The sequence below is a fragment of the Corvus hawaiiensis genome, chromosome 10, assembly GCF_020740725.1.
Source record: "Corvus hawaiiensis isolate bCorHaw1 chromosome 10, bCorHaw1.pri.cur, whole genome shotgun sequence".
NCBI lineage: Eukaryota > Metazoa > Chordata > Aves > Passeriformes > Corvidae > Corvus > Corvus hawaiiensis.
The window spans coordinates 3,108,152-3,132,728 of NC_063222.1; the positions used below are offsets into that span (position 1 = coordinate 3,108,152).

The 24,577-nt window shown below is 46.9% G+C and overlaps 1 protein-coding gene across 1 annotated transcript; it reads right to left on the reverse strand.

The window, feature by feature from the left end:
- Positions 1–510: 510 nt before the first annotated feature.
- On the reverse strand, positions 511–24,204 carry PCCB (propionyl-CoA carboxylase subunit beta). The gene is made up of 15 exons (XM_048314643.1): positions 24,015–24,204; positions 22,248–22,367; positions 19,923–19,991; positions 18,766–18,822; positions 16,578–16,691; positions 15,122–15,232; positions 14,708–14,816; positions 13,691–13,811; positions 9,601–9,682; positions 7,974–8,097; positions 6,596–6,703; positions 2,986–3,086; positions 1,740–1,838; positions 1,432–1,525; positions 511–779 (listed from the first exon to the last, which is right to left on the reverse strand). The coding sequence occupies exons 1-15, from the start codon at positions 24,171–24,173 to the stop codon at positions 658–660; spliced, it is 1,590 nt and encodes a 529-aa protein (XP_048170600.1). The 5' UTR covers positions 24,174–24,204; the 3' UTR covers positions 511–657.
- Between the last annotated feature and the right edge of the window lie 373 nt (positions 24,205–24,577).

Here is a 24,577-nt window from a genome sequence, read left to right on the forward strand (position 1 = left end):
GGGAAGAGGATTTGCATGTTCCACCAAAACTGCCCTTTTTTGTCTGCTGTCCTTAAGAGGGGGCTGGCTGTGCCTCCCCTGTGCCACCCACCTCTGCCCTGGGCTCTGAGACCCAGCTGGGCCCCGGTGCTGCTGCAGCCAGAAGGGAAAAGCTGCCACAGGCCAGACTAACAGAGGAACAGAACAGCTGAGTCCAGGAGCAGCAGGGCCTGGTCTCCAGGGCACTGGAACCCACGCTCACGATTTTCCTCTCTGAGCCAGTGGTGCAGGAAGTGCAGTCAGGTCTGTGGCCAATGGAATACCCTTGAACTCCACAGGGCTCCAACTTCCCAGCATGGGAGGTGGCTCAGGCCTGCCTGAGCCACCTCCAGGGCCTATGGGATGAGGGAGCCAATGGAATGTTTGACCTTGAGCAATTAGTAACAGCTCACCTGCAGCAGGCAGGGCAGGGTGTGTTGAGTATTAACCACCAAAAAGGGTTTAGAGAGGTGAGCTGGTCAGACTCCCAAATTAAATATATACTACGATTTATTGATGATTATTGGCAAAATCAAAATGAAAAGAATTATTTCTATTGCCAAGCAGATCTCCATTAACCAGAGTTAACCAGAACTCTTCTTCAGGATGTCTCCCAGCATGGGCAGCCCCTGCTCATCCTCACAGTGGGATGTTCGCATGTTTCTTCCAAGGACTGGACTGGGATTTACTGGCCAGCACGTCGAGGTCATGGCAGATGCGTGTGCGGGTGGTCGAAGGCTGGATGATGTCATCAACAAACCCTGCAAAAGATGACAGCAAAAAAAAACCCAACCTGACCAACCATGAAGTGTTTGCCTCCCAGCCTTCTGTATCTAGGCTGTAACATAAATTAGCAAAATCAAAACAATGGTTGGAATAAATAAATTCACAAGTTACAAATTAACTCAATTTAAAATAGCCTGAGAAGGAAACATTCCTGAGCCCATTTTTAAATTTGGAATATAACTTGCCTTTTAGTTACTGCTGTAAAACTGGAAGTAAAAACAATGGAAAAACTTGCTCCTGAGAGTTCTGGAGAACATAACTGAACTGGACCCTACTCTTTCTTCAGGCCACAGTGCTTTGCATCTAGGGCTGTATAACAGAGTGTCAAAGCACCTGTGCTATAAAGGAACAGGCTGAATTTTGAGACATTTTCTACTGTCTACACAACTGAAGATGCACTTTTCAGAGCAGTGCCCACTTCTCACCAGGCTCTTTGCAGCTGAAGATGTATGTTGTGTCTAGATGTTCTCCACATGCACAGGCTGTGGTTAAGCACCACCTTTCTAACTCAGACACAAGTATCTTACCTAAATAACTTACTTGTTAGTTAAAGGTTTACTCAACAGCACAACTTCATCTCCATGCAATGGCAAACCAAAGGGGACATGGTGTGGGAGACAACCATACCTCTCATGGCAGCAGGGAAGGGGTTTGCAAACTTAACCACATACTCCTCCTCTGCATCTGTCTCCTTTCCTCTGAAGATGATCTGGACAGCACCCTGGGAACAGAAGGGCTCGGGTCAGTGACAGTCCCTCAGCCCTCTGCCCTGCCCACCTCACAGCTGTGCCCTCCAAGTGAGGGCCTGGGAGCATCCCCCCTGCCTGTGGCACCAGGACACCTCATGGTGCTGGCAGGGCACTGGTGCTGCTGGCAGGGCACTGGTGCTGCTGGCAGGGCACTGCAGCACCACAGTGAGAGGGGCCCGGACTCACCTTGGCTCCCATCACGGCCACCTCGGCTGTGGGCCAGGCGTAATTCATGTCTCCTCGTAAGTGCTTGGAGCTCATCACGTCATAGGCACCCCCATAGGCCTGGAACACAAACCAGGACATCCACTCCAGGAGTGGCCTCGCAGCAGCAACAGCCTGCATTGCTCCTGCAGCCTTTTCTAGTCCAGAGACAAGCAGCTGGGGCTGGACTTTACCTGAAGGAGAGCATGAGCATCTCCACTTTGCTGCAGCAATCTCCTAGGAATAGGAACCACTTCAACTAGAGCCCCAAAAGAGCAAGGAAGGGGTAACCAAGCCCATTCTGCAAGGCAGGCAGGGAGGGGTCAGTGTGTATCCAGACCAGCAGGCCTCGACCTGCACCCTGCACATGCACACAAACCAACCAGGCAGCGTGCTTCTGGAATTTCGTGGCCAGGGAGTGCAGCACTCGGGCTCTGCAGTGCTCCACTCTGGAACTGGAAATGCTCCAGACACCAGTGATGAACAGATACTGCAGGACTGCAGAGCAAACTGCAGTGCAGTCCCTGTCAGGGCAGCACTGAACACTGCAGCGAGGCTGCAGGATTGACAAGTACTGCATGGAAATACTCAGAACAATCACAGAAGGCAAAGGAACAGAAAGTTCTTTTTGATTTTTGCCATGATGAGCCAAAAGCCTATCAGAAAAACGAGCAGGAGGGACAGAGCAGCAAGGAGAAGGCTAAGGCTGTAAGGAGCCAGCCCCAGAGCTTATGGCAGTAGGGTGTTGGGTACCTGATGGAGAAAGGAAGATGAGGCAGAGCATAGCAGAAGTCTTGGGAGGAAAAGAAGCCACATGAGTGTTCAACCTGCAGACACAGCAGACGACAGAGGCAGCCAGTGCTGGGTTTGCAGAGGGAGGCTCAGGAGGCAAGAAGGGAGAAAGCAGAATTGGTGCAAAAAGAGGGCATGTCCTTAGTGAGACAGGCTGGGTGACATGGGATGAGAGTGAAGGCATTCCAGGGAGAAAGCAGGGAACAGAAACTGGAAGTTCCAGAGGGGTGCAGAGACAAGAGGAAGGAAGGAACTGAGGTAATGGTCTGGGAATAGAAGAAGTGGCCTCTCATAATGTTATACAAAGAGGTGTTACCAGATGGGACGAACAGGACGGGACAATGCTAGAAAGCACCAGTGGGACAGGCAGACAAAGCTAGGTTTAATTAAAATTGCCACTAGTGGAAAGAGGAACTCTGGAAGACCACCAGCCTACCTTTCTGGTGATGACAGTGATCTTAGGCACAGTGGCCTCTGCAAAGGCAAACAGCAGCTTGGCACCGTGACGTATAATCCCCCCGTACTCCTGAGCCGTGCCTGCAAAGACAAGGAACTGCTTCACTCCAGGGAATTCCCACAACCCCATCATCCCTCACCAGCAGCAAACCTGACCACCACCATGGCCATGTTAACACCCTGGAGAAGGTCATACCAGGCAGTGTTCTCTGCAAGGTACTGAGCAACTCAAAAATCAGAGCAGCAGCGGTTTGTATGGAAGGTCACGGAAGCAAAGCTCAGCAGATGGAACCTTCCTAGGAACAAACTACAGCTGGAGCATTTTCAAGACTCCAGTGGCAAACAGCCTAGAGTCACTTCTCCAGAAACCTGCTCTTCCAAGCCCCCTTTTCTACACCACACAGAAAGCAGCTTGGCTACTCTACCATACTGAGGACCTACCCTAGTTATCCTTCAAAGGCAGCCCAGGATGATGGACCTTAAAAGACAGAGTGTGAATCCCACAGCAAGTGCTTCTGGAGCATAGCCACAGGCAGCAAACAGGAATGCAAGTCATCCATGTGACAGAATGCTCGACACCCTTCTGTCCCAAAGACAGGCTCACCTGACTGGACTTGGAATCAGCAATCCCCTGTAACTTATTTTTAGGACTGTGAATTTCAGACCACTGGATATAACTCTACAATAACTTTCTAGCAGTTTATTCACCTCCTGACTTTAGCTTTTAGCACGAGATGATCCCAAGTACTGTAAGAGGGTTTTCTATGGATTTTTTTTTTTTAAATGTAAGTAAAAATTCTTTTGTGAAATTGAAGAACCTATTTGTAGTGTGTTTGCTGGCTTAACGTTAATGTTTCCCCTCAGGTGTAAGTTGAATGTCTGAAAATTTCTGCCTATGCTTACAAATGTCTGCTCTCAGCTGCAGTTTCACTTCTGGTTCTTGCCTTTCCCTGCCAAGCCCACAGACCATTCCTGCAGCAGGAATCAGAACAGCTGGGGGGGTTCATCCCCAAGGAGCAGCCCGAGCCCAGCTGGGACACCCAGCCCAGACCCAGGAGCTGGGGAGCACTCTCAGACCCCGTTTCTAGTCACAGCCTGTTTCTAATCCACACCTAGAACAGAGCAGCCAGTCACCTAAAATGCTTCCAGTGTAAGATCATTCAGGTGTTTGAAGTATTTACACTGCCATGTGTAAATTTACACCCATGACCAGTTAACATCAACTCTTTTCTGGCCACAGATTCAGTCCCAATCTTGTTCTAAATCTGTATTTTTATCCAGTTACAGGTTATGAACACCTTAAATGTCATCTCTGTGCACACCTGTGAAAACTGGGGCTACTCGTGTTTGGTTCACTGATGCTGGGAGAGGTTTTGCACACCATGGTGAGCCAGTGACAGGTGCTTTCTCCTTCTGTACTGAACAGGGAGATGGGATGATGATGCCACCCTCAGAATTTGTTACTTAATCTGAGATTTCTAATGCTAATGGGTTAATCTTGCCACGTTCCTTAAAACACAACAGTTTTGGATCATAATCAAGCCTCACGTCTCCTCTCTTCAGCTTTATCTTTTTTATTTTTCTTCTGTTTATCTGCTTTCAAACCAACATTCTGTTGTGCAATATCAAGTCACTACTATTTCTATATGGAAATACATCTTGAATTCTGAGCAACTGCTCAAATCTGGACTGCTGGAGTGTCCCCTTACACCAAGCCACTGCCTGGCCCATATCAGAGGAGGAGGCTAAGCCTACACTGGGGACAAAGGAGAGGAACTCCTGGTTAAAATGTGCCAACTCCATCGTGTTAAAGCAGGAACTAGAATGCTGAATAGTCACATTCTGGTGCTTTGAGAGCTGCAGAGGCCTCAAGGTAAACCGTGGTTTATACAGCAGTATTAACGTTAGATTTGATTGTAAAACATTTATAGTCCTCTCTTACCCTGTTTTGTAATGGGTCATTTTAATGTTACCTGCTCCGAGAGCCTGTGCTGAAAGCAGGCTCATCACATCCCTTTTCCTTACTGATGGACCTCTAAACACAGGCATTTTCCACTGAGAAGTGTCTTGGGGCATCAAAGAGACACAGAGGGAGCTGTGTATAACCAAATCAATGCCAATGAAAACACCTTTTCCCCCAGAGCTTCACCCTGTCCCCCAGTTAGAGGCTGGAAAAGGGAATCCATTTGGAGAGATCTTGGGGGCTTCGAATGTGTAGCAGGGGGTGGAGTGAGGTGCTGCCCTGCCCCCAGCCCTGCAGTGTCTGTCAGCCATGGCACACTGAAGGGAGCCCCTCAGTGTTGTCTGAGTGGCCGAGAGACTGCAAGTCCCACCTGGGAGGAAGGCCCAGAATAGGCCAGAGCTTTAAGAAGCCTGACCATGAGGCAAGCACGTTGTCCTTTAACCCTACCTTCACCTTGGAGTTTTACATCACTGGAACCCAGGAGTGGGTAGCTGTTTTTCTATACCTTTTCTGTCTTTCTGTTTTTCTCCCTTCTTTCTTCTTCTAAGTCTCTTCTCACAGAATGTGACATTGAATGGGTTTAAAGGTTTTCTATGTTCAGTGGTCTATGTTGTGATAAGTGATGTTACGTTGCATTCACTCTTTTGCCAATGTTCCTTAATTTTCTACAGTTTGCCAGTAAACCTTAGTGCTTTTTACCTCTTGAGAATATTTGGCTGGGATTTTCTCCTTTGTGTCTACCCAGAGCAAAAGAACCTTGGTGTAGCCCTAGGCCTGAGTGATGGGGCTGTAACACCTGCTCTGGGCAGCAGCTGCAGCAGGTGGAGGAGGCAGGTTCTCCTGCTGCAGCAGAGCCTGCAGAGCAACACGTGCCAGGATCAGCTGAGGGACTGCAGCACATGTGGGTGGAACATCCTCGGGAGCCCCCAGCTGCCACTGCTCCCTGCCCAGAGTCAGCGGTGCCAGCTCTCCCCTCACCCTGTCCTGAGGGCTGGGGTCAGCACTGGGCTGCCTCCCCTGGCCCAGCACAGCCTGTGCAGGGCCTGCTGCTGCCCCCCTGCCCAGCAAGAGCTGTGGAGATCAAACAGCATCTACAAACACAGCTCAGCATTTCCCGGGACGTGGAGGCTCGGTATCAAACAGCCGTCAGTGTCACTTCACACCACGTACAACAAGGGCAGCATCTCCAGGCAATGCAGGTTGTTTCCTTGCACAGGTCACAGGCACAGCTTTTGGCAGTAGGACAGAGCTTTCCAGAGCATGGTATCCCCAAGCCTGGCCCTGGCAAACTGGGAATCCCAGTGTCTCTACCAGGCTGCTGGAGACTGCAGCATTACCTGACTGTATGACCTGTCTCTCTCCTCAGGTAACTCCAGCAAAGCTTTGTGACTCCTGAACACACTGGTTAGTTAGGCACTATTTCATTTTCCTACTATTCTTTGCACATTTCTCTCTCCTTTTGGATGACTACTGTAGTTAGATTACAGAGTTTCTGTCCCAAAAAGTGGGATTTTAAAACCTGGTTTATTTAAGTCTACTGCAGCAAAAGTCTTCTCAGCATTCTGGAAATGGGCTTTTAACACCAACACCACCATGCACCACGCTGAACTCTACGGGTAAGGCATACCTGGCAGAAACCCAGGGACGTCCACAAACGTGATCAGGGGGATGTTGAAGGCATCACAGAACCGAACAAAGCGGGCTCCTTTCACAGAAGAATTTATGTCTAAGCACCCTGAGGTTAAGAACACAGAAGAGGGTGTTAGTAACACCAGGGATCTGCAGTAATCAAGGCAACTCAAAATCCCACTATTTTAGCTGTATTGTCTTCTTAAAACAAAGGAAAAGCTTATCTGTAGATAATGTGGAGATTATATGCCATGAAGCTTTCCTGGTTTAGAACTGAGATCACAGAATAAGCTACACTCAAAGGCTCATTTCATTTTTCTGACCCCTGTGTGCAAAGACTTTCTATCCCAAAACATAACAGTTTAATTACATTCTTGTAATTTAAAATATTTTTCCTGTAACTTTCTCTTCATTAGTATTTTTCAGCTCAGTCATATTGAAAGGTTACAGAGTTCTCCATTAAAAAACCCCAAAAATAAAATAGTCCAATAATATTTTGAGAAAGATCAGCATTTTTGGTAGACACACTGCAAAGTGTTTCTGTTCTGTTTCAGTGCTATTTAGAATTGTATTATGCACAACTACATTAAAACAAAACACATTTTTTATCAAAGCCTCTATATGAAACAGTAAAAAGAGCTGTTAAAATTTAAAATACTAAACGAAGATTAAATTTATATTGAAACCTTCTGTCTAGTATCTTCACAGTCATATCTTGTAGAGATGTAACAAATGAAGCACCATACTGGGTCATCTGTTTTTCCCAAACAAAACAACACAAGAATTGAAAACAAGGAGTAAACCAGAAAGTTCCAACTGGAGAAGGTCACTTCAGAAATCACTGAGTTAAGGAGAGAAAGCCAAGTCCCTGGACAGTTAAAAAGGGTGATCTTATCTGGAGCTGCATGTTGTACGTGAGGTCAAGAGCTCCATACTTGTGCATCTGAAGGCTTTGCACTGTTCAGCTACAGTGAGATAACAAAGCCCTCTCACCCTACAGATGAGTTTTAGGGATTTTACTGCCATGGAAGAAGTGTGTGGTTTCCATGCTATGATTAACCCAGTTAATTGCAGGCTGCTGCCAGACAAGTGGTGCTCTTCCACCCCATCCCCACCCCCACTGTGTGCTGCCGCTGCTCCTCTTGGCCTGGATGCAGCCTGGGAGCAAGATCACCTTGTTGAGCCACTAAAGAAATGGTCTGCAGTTCATTTCACAGCTCACAGCTGAATTACAGTGAGGTTCAAGACAAAGCAAGGGGTGGAAAACCACAGAGTGAGTGGAGGAGCACACAACCCAACAGCTCTGACCTTACACAGCATGCAGAGGAAGAGACAGAGGCAAGGCACTGTTAAAGAGTCTCACACTGGACTCTAACCTGAGGCTACTTTGGGCTGGTTGCCCACGATCCCAACGGTCCGTCCGTTCATCCTGGCAAATCCAACCACAATGTTCCTGGCATAGGTCGGCATGATCTCAAAGAATTCCCTCTCATCCGCAATCTGCAAAGGGGAGAGGCAGGCAGAGCCCGTATGAGGCCAGAGAGAGGTGCATAAATACACAGGCAAACACAAACTCAGTTACCTTAGCACTGCAACTTTTAAAACAGTTCAGAACTTGCAGAATTTTGAAGGAAAGAGAGGGAGGGAAACTTTTTAGTCTTTGCAGCCTTCATTGCAAGAACTAATTAGTCCTACATTATTACCAAAACTGTCAGTTAAGTGTTCCATCAGGGAACACCTTTATGACTGAGGGGAGCCTTTTTTCCTGGCTTAGAACAAAATGCAAATGAGATGTTAAGAACTTCTTTCTCACGTCTTAATTAGCAGCAGCCTTACAGACCGATTTCCAGTGATAAAACAGTACTTCCTGGAGCTCAGAAGCTCCCTGTGACACATTTGACATCATCTCTCTCTCTTGGCAAGCTCAGAGCCCTTTCTTGGAGTGGCCAGCATAGCCCTGCTGGCCCAGGGTCAGTGCTGGGTGTGCCCTAGGGAACGCAGGGAATGCAGTGCCCAGCCAGCACCCAGCTGGAACCACAGACCCGTGTGGCTGCACTTCCCTCAGGCTGGAGCTCAGCGTGTGCCCTGCCAAGGGACAGCCCTGGTGCGTGAGGCACGATCAGAACTCACACGTTCCAGCAGATCAGAATTATCCATGGAGCAGTAGCGACACCTACACATGGCTGCCTGGGCTTCCAGCAGGATTCCCTGGTTCCATCTGTTTATGGCAGCTGTGCCCATACACTGCAGTGTGCCAGTCATTTCATTAGCCTCAGTCTCAAAAAAGTTGTGAAAAATGTAAGTAGTATAAAAGTGGTTTTATTTCTTAATACTTCCCAAAATCTGTGGGAGGGCTTGGGGTTTTTCCCTAATTCGCCTAATGATTTTTTTTACATACCACCTCTTAACTTTCAGTACACACAGTGCTGAAATTCACAGTGGAAGAATCCAGGGATTAAAAATACCCTGAGCTTGCTTTTGCCACTAAAATGACTCTAAATGCAGCTGCCAGTTGCAAACTTAGTAATTAAAAAAAAAATAGACATCTATTTTCTTGTACTGCGCATGTACATAACTGTCTCTTAGCATAAACAGGAAAGGGTAAATTTCTGCATTCTGGGTGCTTTATTCGTTTTATATAAAAGTGCCAGAGTCCAAGACAGAAGCACCAAGGTGCAGGGAGGGACCAAGCAACAGAACTCAAGGGGGGTTCTGACCCCAGAAAGAATTGAATTGCAGCATCTTTCATCTGTATAGTTGTGTATACAGAATAAGATGTATCCTGAAAACAAATCCTAGGATTCTGCTAAAATATTTTTTTTTTCCCCTGCAGTTTTCATTGCCCATTCACAACTACTACACAGGTAGAAATAGTCACTTGTAAAGGCTGAAATAAATAAATAACAGTATCTATATCTTCAGTGCCATTCTACTGGTTTCTGTCAATTATTTAGACCCAGAATGTAATATATGCATCTTTAATCTGAACACTGTCAGACTTACGGAGTGTATGATATCCAGCATATCATAGGCTTTGGTTGACTCGCTTGGGACAATGGTGTCCAGTTCTGGAACCGGACGGTCACTGTGGAGAGCAAGTAAGTGTGAGCAACAACATTGACAGACCAAGTGAGCACCAAGAGCAAAATATCGGGTAAACATTTCCACCTCTCAGAGATTTCGGAAACCTCCTCAAACATGGGAAAAAGAACCGGTTTTCTCCACGGGCAGCCTGAGCAGCCTCCTGAAGGAGACCCCTCTTCCACAGGCTCTGTGCTTGGCAAGCGCTGGGCAGCATGGCCCGGCGGGGCTGCAGGGACACGGCCGGGAGGCGAACGGGCTGCAGGGGGCACTGCCGGCCCGCGGGACAGCCGGCTGCGGGGACACGGCCGGGGCACGGCCGGGCTGCGGGGACACGGCCGGGCTGCGGGGGGCACGGCCGGGCTGCGGGGGGCACGGCCGGGCTGCGGGGGACACGGCCGGGCTGCGGGGACACTGCCGGGGCACGGCCGGGCTGCGGGGACACGGCCGGGCTGCGGGGACACGGCCGGGCTGCGGGGGACACGGCCGGGCTGCGGGGACACTGCCGGCTGCGGGGACACGGCCGGGCTGGGGGACACTGCCGGGGCACGGCCGGGCTGCGGGGACACGGCCGGGCTGCGGGGACACGGCCGGGGCACGGCCGGGCTGCGGGCACACGGGGGCTGCTGGCAGGAGCGCTCGGCAGGTCAGGGCCGGCAGCAGCAGCAGCAGCAGCAGCGGCGGCCGGTCCCTACCGCTGGCCAGGCAGAGCCCTTCTCCCGGGGCCGACCGAGGCTCCCTGTCACACACCGCGATCTCGGGAACGGCACATTCACCCTGCCCTGCCCACGCTGTCACCCGGGCCTCTGAACACACTGAGCTGCAGGAAACCTTTCTGTGCCCACTTCCCCGTCCCCAAACAAGCAGAGAGAGGGGAAAACATAGGGGAACACATATCCACACTCTGTTTCTTCCCTTCCCTGGCTGTGTTTGAAGACTCTTTCCTGTTTCTCCACTAAGAGTGACACATTTTCACGTGGAGTTTTCCGATAACAGAGACGCTGCCCTGCCGTCAGCAGTGACAGGATCAGGTACCCCAGCTCTGATCACATTACCCTCATTAGGGACCCACTCAGCAGTGGCACCCACTGGGTCTGAGGGTTCACTCACAGTCCCAGTGCAGGGCAGTCAATTTTTATGAGTCACCACTGAGAAGGTTTCAGGCAGTATTATATTTGTGCTATTCCATAAAAATACTAATCTCTATTTGTTATAAATGATGTTTCTGTGAAGTTCTTACTGAATTACTATTTTAACAATGTCATGACTTGACACAAGGCTCTAGACACACAATTTAAAACTGAAGAAAGTGATGTGGGGTTTGACAAAATCAGACAAAAATTGAAAGTGCAGCCCCCATGCCTGCCTCTGTGCTCCCTCAGAGACCCGGGACAAGGGAGGCACAGCCCCTTGCAGGAAAGGGGAGAGACACAGCTATTCATAGAACAAAGCTGACTGCAACAATTCAAGTGCTTTTTCCACATGAATACAAATACTGCATACAAACACTTCCATAAAATGATATAACAAAACCTTAATCTGAAGAAATTAAACTTCTTTTAACATACTAAACCCCAAGCTAAAAACTATTCTAAACTTTCTTGTCCGTAAAGTAGATACGGATGTGCTCCAAGCTCTGTCCTGTGACCTGTGGTACCCCAAAGGATGAAAGTGGAAAAATGAAAAATTATTGCTCCCATAAATTCACAGTGCTGAAGGAAATTTTAACAGCATTAAAATAGCCATCAGCAAAATGAAGACATTATGCAGGATACCACGTTTGAAAATCTCCTTCAAATGTCTACAGACACAAGACATCTGGAGCTTGTTGCTGCATTCACTGGGCTTAAGAGGTGGAGAGCTGTGTTTCTTACAGATCCCACTTAGTGGGACAGAACTGCTGCTCATTGTTAAAGCCTGTGACGGCTGGAGACACCCTCACCAGATGGACACGGGGTTTCATTCAATGCAGAAGTGAAACTGCATTTGGTTACCAAGAGTTGGCAATAACCTCCTCCAGAAGTTTGTAGAGACAGGGAAGAGAGGTAAAATCCCACCGTGCCATACAGCAAATGCAATGCACTAGACACATCCCAAAAGCAGGGGACATCTCACCAGGGACAACTGGGTACTGCAACAAACTTGTAACTCCTTGGAACCCAGGCCACTGACAACAAACACTCACCAACACAAGCTTCAGCAACCAAGGCTGACGTTTTTCAACACCAAAAGAACTTACCTACCTAGAGGGAAAAACAAACCAACCAAACAACCCCCAGCAGCCCCAGGACTTCACAAGGAAGCACAAGTAAGGTTACATTTGATTTGCATCATTTGTGGCAATTTTTTGGGGTGTGAAAACGATGCAATAAGAAAGCAATTACTCTAGAGGAATGGACTGGGACTGGAGCAGCTGTAAGGATCAAACACATCAATCCCAAGCAAAAGGAATCTATTAAGATGTCAGTATGTCCAGATGAAATAATACCAATCGATGCATTAGGACCATAAATGGGAGGTGTATTGGAGATGCTGCTATAAAACCAGACGAATTTAACAGAGATCTGCCCTCACATGTATAAAGGCTACTAAATTGAAGTTCTTAGTACAAACTGCATTTATTATATGTGATCCTCTAATACTGTATCTCATGCCTTGTAAAAGATTAGTTCTTTTTTTCTTAAGGGAGACAAATCTCTTATACTTTAGTAGCTACAACATAACTGACAGCTTCTCACAAATAAACTGCCTGTTACAAAGTACACTGATTTTAAAAAATGGACTGTTGTCTCTACAGTGAAATTAAAATACCAAAATCAAATCTGTAGAGAGCAATTATCCCAGTACAACCTGTTGAATGCTTACAAAGATCATGATAACCTCAAAGATAATCCCCCAATTTAGCAAATAATACAAGAGATTTGCTTTGGTTTTATCACTATCAAACCACAGCAGTTGAGAACAGAACAGAATCAGACCAGCACAGTTTAATGAACTCCTAGAGATCAACACCTCAGAAAAAATTAGGACTAGTAATTAACTGACCTGTGTAGCCATTCTCTAAAAGAAAATGGCAAATTTGTTTTTCAAAAAAAGTGAAAAATGTATCTCAGGGACCAGCGCAGTGATTTGTAAAATCAATTCAAAAGCGCCTCCCAAAACAAACTGTTACACAGACACTGAAAAGCACAGTGAGGGATGAAGAGAAAATAACCTTCCAGACTCACATGTTAAAATCCTCACACATGAAGAGCCCCAAGACACATCACACACATGTGAGGAGCTGAAAGGAACAGATTCAGGCACCGCTCCCATGCGGGAGAGTGCAACAGCCTCTTGAGGGTTCCCTAGGGAAAGGGCTGAACTTGGAGTGCAATGGGAGCTTGGGTCAAAATGCTTTTACTCCACTGACATTCTCTGCCTTCCAGTCCTAGCAAGGCTCTCTGCTCAGTGTCCTGTGCTGGCTCTCTGGCTGTCTCTCCAGCTCCTGGAAAAATTCTCTGATAAAAGTCCAGACAGTTGCCATATTTCCCCTCTTGAAATGGCTCAAGTCCTTTCTGTATTATGTTGCCAACTCCACAATGAGCCTGAGACAAGTACCTAACACACAAAGCTTTCTGCCTCCTTGTTGCTTGCCCACCTCTGACCCTAATGAGCAGAACTCATCCAACAGACACAACTGACAGAACAGGGCAAGTTCTCCCCACTGCCACTCACTGTGCTACTTCCTACTTCTCTCACTTGTTCCAAGAGACTGGGCAGCCCACCTGGACAGAGATTGCTTTTCCCCATGTTCTGCACACAGCCTGCACTACAGCCCTTTCAGAAAACAGAATTAAACCTAACAGTGAAGACATGCATGTTGGAACACTTCCCATATTCATATACCAGAATGCAGAACTGTCTGCCAAGACCCCAGGCACAGAACACCCACCTCTCTGCGCCCCTTAAGCCAGAGAAGCCATGAAACGCAGTGCTCAGAGAGCACCGAGCTGAGCCAGGCTCCCCTTACCTGGGATCATGGCACTCGCAGACTGGAGCTGGATCCCGGTTGCTCAGGGGTAAATAATTAAAGAACTCTCGCAGGTTCAGCAGAGCATCGATGTCATTCTCAAAGGCTCTGTGTGCAACTCCTGCACAGACACAGTGAAGCAGGTATGGAAATCATTGTGCAAGCTTTCCTTTCCAAATATATACCAATAAAGACAGAAAGAAGCAACAGCAAGAATCTTGAGCTATTACCAATCAGGAATCTTACACCACCAAATCTGACCAGCTAAAAATATCTAGAAAATGTGTGCTGTATCAGACTTCCTCCAGAACAGGTCTGGAATGTTGACCTCATATTTAAAATAATGTGAAGTGGTTTATCAGCTGGCACAGCCCTAAGCTGGACCCCAGCCTTCTGGAACTCTGGTGAGGTTACTGTGCTGCACCCAAGTGTTGGACTACAAGTGCCTTTTGTAAGGGCTGGATCTGGGCAGCATCTGTGTGTGTGGTTTTGGTTCATCATCAGCTCTGTTCACACATAATTTGAGATCCCACAGTCATTTGAGTCTTGAGAAGATTCATGACTCACAGACTTTTTCCCAGAGGGAAAAAAAGGGAAAAATAAGTGCTTCCTCTCACACTGTCACTTGGTTTATAGTTAAGCAGTTCAATCAATCACGTTAGTGAGCAAACAAGGGACTACTGAGACTCTTTCAACCCATGCAAATGTCTGGACAACAAACAAAAAACCCCACCCCAGGCTGACTTTGTTAAGCCCTGCCCCCTGACAGTCTTCCCACTTCTAGCACCTTTTGTGGGTTTGATACTTTCTCTTCCAAATCCCAGAACTCTCCCACATTCCCACTTTGCCTCCTCTGTGTTCTGTTACTGAACAGGAGCTGCAGGAGGGCATATGCAGAGTCAGGTCCTGTGCTTAGGCAGAGCTTTGTCCCTTAGATTCATCTGCGTTGGCCAAGGGGCTGTTTAGCCGTTTGCTTTGAGCACAATCAGCACGTTCAGTAAAGCCCCCAGCTCTCACCAGACACTGCAGTGTGTGTCTTTGCACCCCCGAGCTGCTCCTGGGTGACATCTTCATTGGTGACAGACTTCACCACGTCAGGCCCGGTGATGAATAGGTAGGATGTGTCCTGGGGGAAGGGGAAAAGCAGAAACAGTGAGCGCCAGAGCCAAGCTGCAGAAGCACCTAAGGGACAGCCACAGCCTCTAGAGACTTCCCCCAAAATAAGAACAGGGGAGAAATTTCTTTAAAAGGCTGCATTGCATTAAAAATTCACTGAAAATGCAATTGTCCACAAGTTATTTGGGAAAGTTTTTCTCAACTTTTCGTGCAAAATAAGAATCCAAAGCAGATCATCTCAGAAAATATCCATTCCCATGTGGTCACTTAGTGTGTGATCAATGTCACCAGCAGCAGCTCAGGACACACCCTTACCTTCACCATGAATGTGAAATCAGTTAAGGCAGGAGAATATACGGCTCCACCAGCACAAGGACCCATGATGAGGGAGATTTGGGGAACGACCCCAGAACACAAAACATTTCTCTGCAATAGGAAAAAAACAAATCTGGTTTTACCAAAGAAGTGCGTCTTAAATCTGCGCCCAGATTCTGCAAGAATTCACCACCACAAACAGGACTGTTTTATCTACTGGCAGACAAGTATCTGGAGAGAATGTCCTGATGCAAATGGAACCAAAATGAGTTTGTTATTTCTGTGCTTCTCCTTTCTGCTCCCATACATTGATTTCCTATACTACGCAACAACTGCAAAGAAGGTAACAGGAGCCACCTCAACAGATGCTGCAGGGGCAAAAACTGCGCTGAGCCTGGAGTGGGAAGGGGTGGATGTCCCTGACATTTCAATGTGTAGGTACACTGTGCTCAGAGGTACAGTGCTTGGTGCTCAACTGGGTCACGACAACTTCTGTAACTGTTCCTCCTAGACTGCACCACCCCAAAACCTGTCAGCATCTGACTGACCTGACATCCCACCTGCTTTCCTACTGAAAAGACAGTGTTCTGTGCACGCACTTTGATGCAAAGTATTTCAGCAGGCATACAAAATAATGTCATTTCTGTGAAAAAATGAGCAGCAGTGTGCCTAGGGGAAAAATTCTTGCATTAACCACAAAAATCCTCTAGGAACATAAAACTTTCACCAGTGCAATCAACATCCCCAACCGGTAAGGTTAACACTGACCCACACACTTCTTTGAACAGAAACCTCTCTGGCTTGCATGCCTTCTTTCCCCCCTGCCCCAAAACTCTATTTTCCCCCCTAACCCCCATCTTGACAGGACAGGCACTTCACTGCTTCTGATCAGAGCTTTTCAAGTTTCCTTTCAGTGCACAGTGTTTAATTTACTTTAAGTCCCTCTTCCTGCGGTGGAAATCCTTCGCCTTTTACCAACCCTATTGAAAATAACTGCTGTGTGAAATTGGTAACATATCTGTATTACAGAAGAGACACAGGAAGCTGACAGTGCATTACAACCAAAAAAACCACTGAACTATGGTGTGCCCACCTGTCTCAAACTGATAAATGCTAAGAGAAATTACATCCCAACACAGACAATTGAAAATTTAGGTGTAAACCAAGAAGTTAAGTAGTTGCTTGGGGTTTTCTTCCTATTAAGCAAATTGCCTGTTCTTTGATTCTCACTACACATTGGATCACAGAGCCTTACAAAGCTCAGCATCACCCATGTTTAAGACATGGGTCATTTGCCCAAAGCCAAGAAAAGAACCAAGCTCTGAGTTTCACGCGCTGCTTTATCCATTGGCTGAAAGAGAATGATAACCTTAACATTTACTTACAAACACCCACTTGCATGTTTTGCCCACCTTTGTGGATGCCAAGCTCCCTGTCCATCCAGCAGCCTACTCACCAAAAATATGTCTGCATAGCCTGCCAAGGACTCCACTCCCTCCTGGATTCGGGCTCCTCCGGAGTCATTCAGCCCAATCACGGGTGCTCCAACCATGGCAGCTTGATCCATGATCTAGTGATGAACACAAACTCCTCAGTGTTGACCCAGCTAAGCTAAACCCCGAAATGTACACCCCCTAAAAAAAAAATCTGCCTTCCCAGCCATGCATCTCCACACTCAGCAGTGGCTTTGGATAATGCAGTGGGAGTGACACGGTCACAGGAGAGGGACAATTTCTCCCTGCTCATAAGAGGCCTCAACTGCCCCTCAAACAACCTCTCACATATGTCTCATCTGCTCTTCAAAGTTTGTTGCAGTGGTGGCTGTGGAATCTCTCTAAGCTGTACATTCTAATGCTTGATTACCCTTCTTAGAACTTCTTTGGGAAGACTAAATTAAACTTTCCTCCAGAAATTTAAACATTACATTTCTCTTGATACAAAGCAGCGAGGGAGAGCAATTAGCTACTCTTGGCCTTTACCTTTGTGAACATTCAAGTACCTCAAATCCCCCTTCATTCTTCATACTCCTCTTCATGTTTCTAGGCTAAGCACCATCAATTCAGTCCCACATCCTGTTTCTAGGGCTCTGATCATTTTAGTTACTTGCCTCACAATCATACACAATACTACGACAGAGGCTTAAGTAGGAGGACTGAATTCCTTACATTCCTTGCACAAAATATTCCTGATTGTTGAATTCCAGTAAAATGTTTGCCATTTTCATAACACTACAGCACTGGCACATTATGTTAAGATCTGTTTAAACACCAAGATCTGCTATATCTTCCAAATAATTTTTTGTAAAACATCAGTTAATCCCCATTTTGAATTTTCAAGTTGCTTTTCCCTGCCCTTTCAATCACTGTTATAAGATTATTTCAGACAATCTTTAACTTGCCAAGTATTTTACAGTTCCAGTCCCACCTTTCAGAGTGCTTGTAGCATCACCCTTCAATTTTATATTGCCTAAAAACACAGAAACCACACTTGGTGCCACTCAAGTCAGTGGTATCTCATGAGACCCAGAACTCCAGCCCAAACAGGAGCTGGTGTAACTACCTCTGTACAGTCCTAGAATTCACTGACACATTCCGCTGTTTTCCAAGGACTTATACATGGACTTTCTTTCCCAAGGCTTTTCCAAGTTCTTCCTAAAATGCACATCAAAGACTGAGCCCCAAAGCAACTGATGCCCCCAGAGCCTTCCAACTTTGGAGCCCACCAAGAACAGCACCAACCAGGAAGGACCCACTTTTTTTTAGTTCTGTGATCAGCACTTTCCCTGCTGCTTTAAAAAGAAGAGATCAAAGAAAACCCACCAGAAAGCATCCCATCATTCCAGTGCCATTCCATCCCTCCCCAGTACAGACACCATAAAGCTCCAGTGTGAAAGGCTAATTCAAGTCCTTCCCAATATCAAGACTTGGTAAAACCAAGTATTTGTTATCTAGTGCAAAGTCTTCACGTTTTCTAGTTTTATACCCGCTCAATCCTGAGGAGCCTATGCCAAAGAGTAGTTATTTCTACAGCATAAAAGGCCTTGTGCACCAAAAATCTTGTTTCTGATTCCATGGCAAGAAAATTCAGGAAGATTTCCCAGCTCACACCACTCGACACTCATGCATGAAAGAGTTCTCGTCTCCCCAGTCCTGCGATTCAAAAACTCTTCCAGCAAGACAAGCAGACAAACAGGAATAAATAGCCACAAGTGTGTGATAAGAGAAACTCTCAGGATCAAGGTGACCTCCAAGTTGTAAAACTGTTTATCTTCAGGCTGTTTACTTGTTACATTTGGGTTTTTTTAAATATTACACACTTTCACAGCACACTGTTTATAGAGGAAAAAGCTTCTCCGAATTCATTCCTCATTTCTCCAGTGGACAATGAGTAGTTAATTTATATTTGTTCTTGGCAAGTCTCTCATCCTTTGTAGTAGAGTAGAAAACATAACTTAATGTAACAAAGTGTATATTACCTGGAAAAACTCTCTCACACTCAAAAAGTGTGAGGTACCTCTCTCAGGCACGGCATGTGCCAGAGCCCACTAAAGTCAGTCACCAAACATTTTCTCCAAAGTCCTTATCACAACAGACTGAAAAAGGGATGCTGACAATTTTTTTTTGTTTTCTCCTGTGCCATATTACCTTGCAGATCTTCTGGGCATGAGCTCCAGATAAACTGCCTCCAAATACAGTAAAATCCTGAAGGTAAAGCAAATTTTCAGATTAGGGAGAGAACAATTTCAGTAAAATGTTGTCAATTATTGCCAGTAAATAATATAATCCTACAGTGCTCTATATTTGGTATGCTGCTTCAAAACAACTGACTCCCTCAGTGCAGCCTGCAGACCATGCCAGCTCAATCCAAGCCTCCTTTACAAGGGGAAATACAGACCTTGACGTGTCACCATTCTAGACTCATGAGTTATGTCCAAGAGTTATTATTCTTCCAGGGGTGCTGTAGGGACTATGTCAGCCAAAAGGCCTAAGGAGAAAGATCTCTAACAGGCAACATGAGGCCCTGGGACTGATCCAGAAAAAGAGGGGACATTGACACCTACTGGCACAAACAGAGCCCAGAGCCAACTCCTGCAGCGTTTCCCTGCTGCATTCCCACCGAGCCTTGCTCCCAAAGAAGCCCCAAAAACTGTGTGGACAGAGACAGCACAGCTATGAGTAACAGTTGAACCGAAAAGGTTCAGCATCTCAGGAGGCAGCTCAATTTGGAGGGAAAAAGGTCTTTAAATATAAAAAGGGAGGGGCGTACCATGAAAGGGCACTCTTAAATCCTACTAATACAAAAACTGCCCACTGGTTGTGTTCTAAAATGAAGGTTTGCGTTTGGCTCCTCTCTTATGCTCAGGCCCATGTAAGAGCGTGTCTCTCCTTGGAAGGAGCACACATCCAAGACAAAAAAGGCAGAGTGTACGCCTTGCTCCAAGGTAACACAGCAACAGCCACTTTGGCCATGAGAGCAATGGAACAAAGGCTACTTTGTGGCCCAGAACAGAGCAGCACTTTCTAAGGGTCTGAAAGAAAGCCTTCTTTTCACAGTGTTATGAGTAACCAAGATAAGTCTCTTCCTAAGATGTTTCCTCCAAAATACTTTTATTTTAATATAAAAAGTATGTTTTGACATAAAAAGTATATTTATCTATTTATATCCTATCACAAGCTTTTTTGCTTCTTCTTGCCTTGCCCTGCTTCCTCCCACAGGTACATTGCTGCATGGCCACACTGAACTATTGTGAACTTATTTCAAAGGGTAAGTTCACATTATTTAAAAACAAGTAAAACTTTACCTGACTGAAAACATAAGCTAGTCTCCCATTAATCCGTCCACGACCAGTCACCACACTGTCACCAGGATACTGCATGAAAAACAGATAAATTCATTGAAAATAACAGACAGAAAAATCAAAGCAACAATGATGTCCACTAAAATTTCCACAAACTCCTACTAAGACAAAGCAAAGACTGATCTCCTGGGAGGTCTCATCTTCCATGTTTGCAGTGCGGGCTCCACAAAGATTTTCCCCAGCCCTGAAAAGGAAAACTAGAGGTAATATCACATATTCATTATGTATTAAAGATCAGTGAACTTAGCAATTTCCTTCAAATTTAGTACATCAGGAGTTAAGGCAAATCATGCCCTCAGAGACAGGATGTACCTTTTATCAGGACTAGCTAATGTTTTGGAAAGAATGGACAGCGTGCACAAACCTCTGAAGTGTTGATACAGGATAAAAAAACAACCCTGGACTGGTCAAAAAAAAAAATTACAGTCACCTCAAATGCTTGAACTTGACCTGTCCCATTTTTCACCCTGTAAATAAGGGAAGAAAGAACTGCACAAGGAAATGGAGCTTGTAAGTCTTAAAATGTGCTTAATCTATACTGTATCACTTTCTAGTAAAGAAAATATATAGAAGTTTTTCAAGACAACAGTAGAAAAGGAACTTTACTGGGCTGTCAGTAAAGAAAGGAATTTCAGGCATTGAAGTGCTTTTTGTTGTTAGGTATAAAAAAAGAAAAAAAAAAAGGAAAGGAAAAAGGGAAGAGTGTGGTGCAGGGCCTACTCCCAGGGCCATTTATGCACAGGTGGGCTGTTGTGAGGAAGGTCACACCCATCCAGGGCCTTTTCTCAGGCTGTGCACACAGGACAGCAGCACACACCTGTACTTCAGCCATTGCCACATGCAGGTGACTCCCAAAAGCCCCAGCAGCCCCAGAGAGGCCTGGATGTCAGCACAAGTCCTACCCTACCCTCAGAAAGTTCCAGGGACTCTGAGAAATTCCATGCTAAACTAATATTCCAGCTCAGTGGCCACAGTTAGGTCATCTGTGGTGAAACTGTGCTCTGTAAACACAATCTGCAGCTCACTGAAGGGTGAATTCTGAAGCACAAGGGAAAAAATTAACCCTCTTGTCACACTCAGGACTCTCCTGCTCCCCCTATTTTCAGAAACAGCAGTTTGTTACCAATGGTGTGGGATGCAGCATGGAGTAGGTCAATGAGAGGCAACACAGCAGTTATTTGAGTTTGCTAGGGAACAGAGTAAAAAATTAGAGGAAAAAAGATGATTGCTCTGCTGTTCCCTGAGAGGGGAGGAGGTCTAACACAACCTCCTTCTCAGCACCAAGCGTCATCAGCCTCCTGTGTGACACAACAAACAAATCCTTCACCTTTGCCATTCCCAGCACCTCTGCTGGAACCCTGCTGTCCCCTCCCTCATCCATAGGCTGCAGTCCTACAACCTGAAGGACTGAAACCCAATGACCTGGTTTAAGAACTGCACAAACAGAAGCTGTAGCCACTGTGTGCAGCACAGGGCACACACAGAGCAGCTCCTCACCCTACACCACAACCCACAGCAAACAGCCTTTGGCTACAGGAAGATTCACAGTGAACAGGCACATCTGCACCAGCCACTGACGTCCCAGCAGCTCACTGGTCCCTTCCACCACACCACAACAGAACACTTTTCCCAGGTAGCTCATTATCAGGCATCAACATTACGGGGAGAGACTTTGGGGAGCCATGGATTTTCCCTGTGTGTGTGTAACTCCCTGTACCATGCTGGTTTAGGATACCTGGCCATGTATCCAGAAAGAGCCTTAGCAAGCAGGGTGCAACTGGCTAACAGAACAGTACAAATGCTGGGACTTCCAAACATCCAGATCAGGTTGTAAGGCCCTAAAGGATTCTATGACTGTAGTTTGGCAGGCATAAATATGGATTAGAGTTATTTCATCCCGTAACTCTAATCCTACCTGAAGGAAGGCAGAAGTATCTACCCTGATTTGCTCCTCATATCTGATCTGATTGACAAAGTTGCACCAACAAAGCTCTGCAGCCTCCTCTACTGTTTAAAACACAAATCTAAGACAATTCCCAGGAAGGTATTTGAACCAAACAGGTGACCTTATAAAAAAAGTATCAAATTTAGACAACAGAAAGCTCTCTAAGTTGTGAAATGGAAACTGAGAGTAGTTAGAGGAAATTTACAAAGCAAAAGTATACATAAAAAGGAAACAAATAGAAGAAATTACATGTGAATTTTCAACCAGTGGGCTGGCTGTACAGCAGAGGACAATGAAACAAGAGTTATATGAAATAAAACTACCTTATTCTTACTAGAGTCCATCCCAAAGTCAGTACATCTGTGTTCCACAAACATGTCATATTCATCAAAACTGTCAGGGTCCAACAGCAGCAGAATTCGTTCCCTTGCTGTCAGCTTTCCCTGAAACAGAGCAAGCAACAATTAACAAAGCCATCAGGTGGTTCTGGCTGTTTGCTGACCCCCAGCAGATGCAGTTTAATCAAACAAAACCTCACTTGATCCGCTACATTGGGTCCATTAAGCAACTGCAGGCCCCCAAAGCTGGAAATAGCCTATGTAGTGATTATCCTCCTCAAAAACAAACATAATGCAAGCCAGACTCTGAAAAGAAGGCTGACTGTTGGAACAGCACTACCACAGGAGAAAGGAAACAATCTCAGAGACTTTTCAACAGGATATAAAGGCATCACAGCTATTTTTGCCCACGCATTTAAATGCTGCTATTAAGGCCTTTGTTCTACTCTTAACCAGGGAACTCTTCCACAGCTAAACCAGTCCTCCCCAACTGCTCAGGGTTCAATTCACCGCACTCAGTGTTTGACTGCAGTAAATAAGAGCGAAGAGGAAGTGTGACAGCCTGCAGGGATCTTCTGACAAAATCCTTCTGGTTTTTTTCCTGCTGGACACTGGTATGGGCAAAACTAGGGTAAGGGCCAAGAACACAATTGACCAGATATGCATGTCCCTTGCTCAGTGCTATGCAGTAATAAATGACTGGAAAGTTCTTTATATCTTAACCTACCAAACAAATCTGTTATTTCCAACCCAGGTAAGCATCTGCCTGCAAAGGGCAGAGCACCTGGGTTGTCTCCTTTAGGGGATGATGTGACCTTGCATCAACATGACATTAGAACACAGCTCAGCTTCTCTACAAAACATCTGAGCAGTAGGCCAAAAACCTCATGAAAAGCAGCAAATGCAGGAAAGCCTAAGGTAAGCCATTTTAGCTTATATAAAACATAAGCTGTTCAAGGCCCTAGACATGCAGCAGTGCTTGTATACTGGTGTGTCAGTGTCCTGAATGTAACCCAGCGAGACTGAACTCTCTTCAGGTGTTGTATAACTGGGGAAGGACACTGCTGATGGGCAGACTGATCACAGAGGGAGCCTTCACGGGAATCGCCATTCCCACTTCCTTGATGCCTACAAGCCACCGTGGTACCACCAGGGCCTTGCACCACACCGAAAAGGCATCCCAGCAAGAAGCAATAAACAGAAACAGGAAACCTCTGCTGTCACCCCCATCAGCACTGCCTACATGCTGAACAATAGAGGCAGGACACTAAAAACCCACCTGTTGTCATCCCTCCCACCTGTCTTTTCCTCTGCCTTATGTCCATTCTTCTAACTTTTTGCTCTCATCTCAGAGATCAGCTTAAATCTGCAACAGCGGTGTAAAGATGAAGCTGTGCTCAGAAGTGTTAAGCAACCTAAAACTAACTTACCATCACACTGACAGGCAGAAGTTGCAACTTCTGTCTACTCTACCTCTCATACATATTACAGACAATCTCGGTGACCTTTCTGAGGTAAAGGACTTAGTAAAGCAATTGTTCTTTTTTCTACCCAGAGTAACAAACAATGCAGTCTTTAGCGCTGCTTGAGCAAAGCTTCCCGCAAAGGGGCGTCTGCAGCTGCCACGCGAAGCCGCGAGTCCCCAGCGCCGAACGGAGCCCCGCCGTATCTGGCCTGCCCTCCCCGGCGAGCGTGCGCCCGGCGGCAGCGGGACGGGGCTTTGTCCCCGCCGTCCGCCTGCGCTGGGCTCACCCGCTTGTGCTGGGCGTCGATGCGGGCCTGGCCGCCGCCGAGCAGCGCGGCGCGGCGCTTCTCCTCGATGCGCTGGGGCACGGGGGGCGGGCGGGCCCCCGAGGCGGCGCGGCCCCGGCACAGCCCCGCCAGCCGCCGCAGCACCCGCACAGCCGCCATGTCCCCGCGCTGCGGCAGCGGCGCCTGCGCGCCCGCCCCGGCCCGGCCCCGGCCCCGGGCCCGCTCCGCCGCCCGGGTGTCCCGACTACGGCAGGGCGGTGCCGGGCACACGGCTCCGGGAGGCCCGGGCAGGGCCGCTGCCAGCTCCGGGCCCGGCGCAGGCCGCTGCCTGAGCCCAGCGCTGCGCGGCCGGGTTGCTCATCGCTGTTGTCTGTGCGCAGAGACCAGCGGGAAAATGCATCAGCTTTTCCCCCTTTCCTGCATGGTGGTGAGATTTGTGGTGCTTCAGAAGGGGGGAAGGCAAGCAGAGGTGTCAGCTCGCAAAATCAGCTGTCCTCTCTTTGTTCCAGGTGCCAGAAAGTATTTGTTAGGAAAACTGTGCACCGATTCCCTGCCGCCTCCTA